The sequence below is a fragment of the Protomyctophum bolini genome (assembly GCF_963924005.1).
Source record: "Protomyctophum bolini genome assembly, chromosome: 13".
In the NCBI taxonomy this organism is placed as follows: domain Eukaryota; kingdom Metazoa; phylum Chordata; class Actinopteri; order Myctophiformes; family Myctophidae; genus Protomyctophum; species Protomyctophum bolini.
In genome coordinates, this window is record NC_137874.1 from 44462012 (window position 1) to 44468011 (window position 6000).

At 43.6% G+C, this 6000-nt stretch overlaps 1 protein-coding gene across 1 annotated transcript in view; it reads left to right on the forward strand.

Moving 5' to 3' along the window:
* LOC308326957 (histone acetyltransferase KAT5-like) overlaps nt 1-4275 on the forward strand; it is a 43566-nt gene extending 39291 nt beyond the window's left edge. The window contains exons 11-14 of the mRNA XM_080780052.1: nt 1414-1507; nt 1662-1821; nt 2100-2181; nt 2814-4275. Of these exons, the coding sequence (XP_080636178.1) occupies nt 1414-1507; nt 1662-1821; nt 2100-2181; nt 2814-2948 (471 nt within the window). The 3' untranslated portion in view covers nt 2949-4275. The remainder of the gene's footprint in view (nt 1-1413; nt 1508-1661; nt 1822-2099; nt 2182-2813) is intronic.
* Nucleotides 4276-6000: the final 1725 nt, after the last annotated feature.

Here is a 6000-nt window from a genome sequence, read left to right on the forward strand (position 1 = left end):
ACACACCCCCATACAGGTTGTTTCAGGCTGCTGCCCTCGGGGGAAGAGGTACCAAAGTATCAAAGCCAACACGAACAGACTGAAGAACAGCTTCATCCCTCAGGCTGTGAGACTGCTCAATAAGCCTAAATGAACATTGAACATTCCGTGGTATTACGGCCTTGTAGACAGTCCTTTAAAACCTTTTAAAACTTTTAAAACTTTTATACTATACTGTTATTTAAATTTTTACTTATGTGTATTGTGGAGCATCACCCAACGAAAGTTTTTCACAATGCTGTACCTGTACATCTATGTGACAATAAAACACCTTGAACCCTTGAACCCTTGACGCCGTTAATCTCGAGCCCTGGGTGGGAACCACATATTCTCAGATGGGGCTCGGCGGCCAATTACATTTTAATCTTGGGCGTCCTTGACATGAACATGACTGACATAAAACATGGGGGTTTTTCAGAAAACTGTTTAGAATCATCCTTGGGTCTAAATGGGTTAATATTACTCCAGTTGAATACTTCTCCAAGGTACAAATATTATATACTATTATAAATACTTCTCCATTGTACAAATATTTTATACTATTATAAATACGTCATAGGTACACACATTACTCTGAACTGCTTTTACCCTCTTTAGAATGTACAAATATTTATTTTTAAAGGCCGCTCGTGGTCAGGGGTAGAGTGGCCGGTTGGGAAAACCGTGAGGTTCCCGGTTCGATCCCTGTGGGCTCCTCCCACAGAGTTAGAGGTTCCCGGAGCTTCTTTTCCATCCACCAGCTGTCTGAAAAGCCGGAATGACGTCGGGCGTCAGCTTCCTCTGTCCCCGGCTGTGCGCGAAGGTGTGCCTGTGCTGTCTGTGTGTGTGTGTGTGTGTGTGTGTGACTGTGTGTGTGTGTGTGTGTGTGTGTGTGCGTGTGTGTGTGGGAATGTAATGCACAATCTATGTAAAGGTGTGTGTGTGTGTGAGTGTGGGAATGTAATACACAATCTATGTAAAGGTGTGTGTGTGTGTGAGTGTGGGAATGTAATACACAATCTATGTAAAGGTGTGTGTGTGTGTGTGTGTGTGTGTGTGGGAATGTAATGCACAATCTATGTAAAGGTGTGTGTGTGTGTGTGTGTGTGTGTGTGAGTGTGGGAATGTAATACACAATCTATGTAAAGGTGTGCATTATTCACACACACTCGATGTAAAGTGCTTTGAATAAAAGTGCTATATAAATGCACCATTTTATTTCATTTATAATTTTTATGTAGCTTTCTTCAGTGGGAAAAAAAGGTTGTGGTCATAGTTTTAACCGACAAAATGAATGCTGTGCGTGTGTGCGTGTCGTGCGTCGTGCGTGCCTGTGTGCGTGCGTGCGTGCGTGTGTGTGTGCGGGTGTGCATGTATGGGTGTGTGCGTGTGCAGGAAAAAGAGTCGACAGAAGACTACAACGTGGCGTGTATCCTCACCCTGCCTCCGTACCAACGGAGAGGCTACGGAAAACTCCTCATCGAGTTCAGTAAGTAACACCTCCCTACCTCTAGGGGGCGCTGTACTGCTCATAGAGTTCAGTAACACCTCCCTAGTTAATAATATTGTTAATAATATTGTGGTTATCTTCAGGTTATGAGCTCTCTAAGGTGGAGAGTTAATAGTATTGTGGTTATCTTCAGGTTATGAGCTCTCTAAGGTGGAGGGTAAAACAGGGACTCCGGAGAAGCCTCTCTCAGACCTGGGTCTGCTGTCGTATCGGTCCTACTGGTCTCAAACCATCCTGGAGATCCTCATGGACCTCAAACCGGACAACGGAGAGAGGCCCCAGATCACCATCAAGTATGTACGCTCACGCACACACACACACACACACGCACGCCCCTCACACACGCATGACACAGCACAGCAGGCGCTCACACACGCACGTCTGAATCAATGCTTATAAAACTATCTCTGCACGAAGTCTGTAGACCAATGTTTGTAAAACTTGAAATTCAAAAGCTTGAGAATCTCTGTTTCATATGGAAGCTTCCTTGGACCCTCGTTAAATCAGTGAAATCAGTGATGTTGTCTTTCTGCCATCAGTGAAATCAGTGATGTTGTCTTTCTGCCATCAGTGAAATCAGTGAAATCACCAGCGTAAAGAAAGAAGACGTCATCTCTACACTTCAGTACCTGAACCTGATCAACTACTACAAGGTGAGATTAATTAACCTGATCAACTACTACAAGGTGAGATTAATTAACCTGATCAACTACTACAAGGTGAGGTTAATTAACCTGATCAACTACTACAAGGTGAGATTAATTAACCTGATCAACTACTACAAGGTGAGATTAATTAACCTGATCAACTACTACAAGGTGAGGTTAATTAACCTGATCAACTACTACAAGGTGAGATTAATTAACCTGATCAACTACTACAAGGTGAGATTAATTAACCTGATCAACTACTACAAGGTGAGATTAATTAACCTGATCAACTACTACAAGGTGAGATTAATGAACCTGATCAACTACTACAAGGTGAGATTAATGAACCTGATCAACTACTACAAGGTGAGATTAATGAACCTGATCAACTACTACAAGGTGAGATTAATGAACCTGATCAACTACTACAAGGTGAGATTAATGAACCTGATCAACTACTACAAGGTGAGATTAATTAACCTGATCAACTACTACAAGGTGAGACTAATTAACGGGTTGACTGCGGAACATTTAGAAGGCATTTGTAGAACCGCCCTCGGGTCTAAATGGGATAACAAGAGTCTCCTCTAGGGGGCGCTATAGGGCTTAACAGTGTGTTTGTATTGTGTTTTTAGGGCCAGTACATCCTGACGCTCTCGGAGGACATCGTAGACGGACATGAGCGAGCCATGCAGAAAAGACACCTCCGCATCGACCCCAAATGTCTCCACTTCACCCCCAAGGACTGGAGCAAGAGGGGCAAGTGGTAGAACAACTGCCCCAAGGCCTGGGGCAAGAGGGGCAAGTGGTAAAAACAAGGACTGGAACAAGAGAAGAGGTAGAAACGGCACCCCCTGCTGACAGACGGCAGAACTGAACTGTCTTTCTCTCTAACTACCACTGAGTAGAAAACACAATCCCCCTTTTTTATGTAGATAAAATGAACCTGGTGTTGAAACGAACGCACCCGAGCCTGGTGTTGAAACGAACGCACCCGAGCCTGGTGTTGAAACGAACGCACCCGAGCCTCGTGTTGAAACGAACTAACCCGAACCTTGTGTTGAAACGAACGCACCCGAAACTCGTGTTGAAATGAATGCACCCGAGCCTCGTGTTGAAACGAACGCACCCGAGCCTCGTGTTGAAACGAACGTACCCGAACCTTGTGTTGAAATGAACGCACCCGAGCCTCGTGTTGAAACGAACGCCCCCTGGTTGACGGTGAAACGAACGCCCCCTGGTTGACGGTGAAACGAACGCCCCCTGGTTGACGGTGAAACGAACGCCCGCTGGTTGACGGTGAAACGAACGCCCGCTGGTTGACGGTGAAACGAACGCCCCCTGGTTGACGGTGAAACGAACGCCCGCTGGTTGACGGTGAAACGAACGCCCCCTGGTTGACGGTGAAACGAACGCCCCCTGGTTGACGGTGAAACGAACGCCCGCTGGTTGACGGTGAAACAAGTGAACAGTGAAACAGGCGAGTGTTTCACTAACCGTTGAAGAGTCACTATATGTAGGTCCGTTTCACGAACATCCGCCTGAATATATTCCAGTCGTTTGTAATTCTGTCCGAATATATTCCACTGTCCCGACAACAACAACAGGAACAGGAACAGGAACTGGGAGACCCGGGCGCCGCCACTGCCTCTCGTTGACTCTGCTTTGCGCCTCCATTTCCAATCAGCCCCTGGGAATCCTCCGTTTCCCATCAGCCCCTAGGAATCCTCCGTTTCCCATCAGCCCCTAGGAATCCTCCGTTTCCCATCAGCCCTAGGAATCCAGTGGGACTGATGTCGTTTTTTCCCGGTCACGTGATCCAAACGTGTCCTACCGTGTCCGACGGAAACCATGCATCTTTTAAAAGTGATCAAAAAACAGCGAATTAAACGATGAAAACAAGAGCCTGTCGGAATGTTGTCGTGATCAGCAGTGAAACTGTTATAGAAATCAAGGAGTGACCAGATTCTCGACAGTTTAGTAGCTGATGACGAGGAATCTCCACGTCGGCACAGATTGTGTTAACTCATTGTTTCTGCATAATGAACAGTCGTCATTTTAAATGTACATTAAATGCTTTGTTGTGAATTATACTTACTATACTATAGTACTATACAAAAAAACAAAGTACAGTTGAAAAAAAAGGAGACATTCGTGTTAAATTAATGGTTTTCTGGTTTAAGTTGTAATGTCCCTTTATTTCTTTTTTTTAATAACAAATAATGTGTAAAAAGACGAGAATAAAAAAAAGACTTGTTTATCTATATATCTATCCGTCTGTCTGTCTGTCTGTCTGTCTGTCTGTCTGTCTGTCTGTCTGTCTGTCTGTCTGTCTGTCTGTCTGTCTGTCTGTCTGTCTGTCTGTCTGTCAGCCTGTCTGTCTGTCTGTCTGTCAGCCTGTCTGTCTGTCTGTCTACTTTCCCAAAGCATTATTACACTTTTTTTCAGAGATCTACAAGCTCACAGCGTGGCACCAAGTTACTCACCACCGCTCAACGTTATTTCAGCTCCGGTGGTTCAATCCAGACTGAATGAGCCGTAAGCACTCTTTGGCTCCTACACTTTACCATTACAGTCAGAACTACAGACTCACTCCCAATCTAAACTATGGAATGAACTTCCCATTGCAGTCAGAACTACAGACTCACTCCCAATCTAAACTATAGAATGAACTTCCCATTGCAGTCAGAACTACAGACTCACTCCCAATCTAAACTATGGAATGAACTTCCCATTGCAGTCAGAACTACAGACTCACTCCCAATCTAAACTATGGAATGAACTTCCCATTGCAGTCAGAACTACAGACTCACTCCCAATCTAAACTATGGAATGAACTTCCCATTGCAGTCAGAACTACAGACTCACTCCCAATCTAAACTATGGAATGAACTTCCCATTGCAGTCAGAACTACAGACTCACTCCCAATCTAAACTATGGAATGAACTTCCCATTGCAGTCAGAACTACAGACTCACTCCCAATCTAAATTATGGAATGAACTTCCCATTGCAGTCAGAACTACAGACTCACTCCCATTCTTCCACCATAGTCTGAAAACCTCTCAGAATCTCAGCCCGTAAAGATAGCATTTTATGTAGACACAGCACTCTATTGTATATATGCATAGTTTCAATAGATAGTCTGTTATGAATTAATTAATTAATGAAAACTTTATTCCGAACATGATCAAATTAAGTGCAATATAGAACAAATAAAAGAATGTTCACAAAACAAACAAAAAACAAGCCTCACTCGCCGCAAGTATTATGATAATAGTTTTTTCTTTATATGTTCGGAAAGGAGTAAAAAAAAAAAACGTATATAACCCTACCCCTTTATAAGTGTTATTTCAGCGTCATTCCTTGACGTCAGAACATACCAACATGGTATGAACTCTAAATAACAGAGAATTTAAGTCCCAGGAAACGGCTGGAACAGAAGGCCCAGGATGGAGGACTCTGGCGAACTGTAGTCAACGGCCTATGCTCCATGGAAAGGAGCGATAGTAAGTAAGTAAGAGAATTTAAGTACATAATTAAATGTAATAGTGTAAGTCATATAAATATGTATATGCTCTATAATGTATTCTATACTGTGGACTTCATACAACTTACTTACTTGCATAACTTAATGTGTGTCCTGATTGAATAACACAGGTCAGGCTAGGTTGAACTCTGAGAATAAACAAACTGCAATGATTTACATTCAGACACTGACGTGTTGTCATTGTCTACACCATGGTCACACATTTCAGCAGGTCACCAAGTTCACCGTAACACCACCATGTTGTAGTGAGACTGGTCCAGATATTGTGTGGGA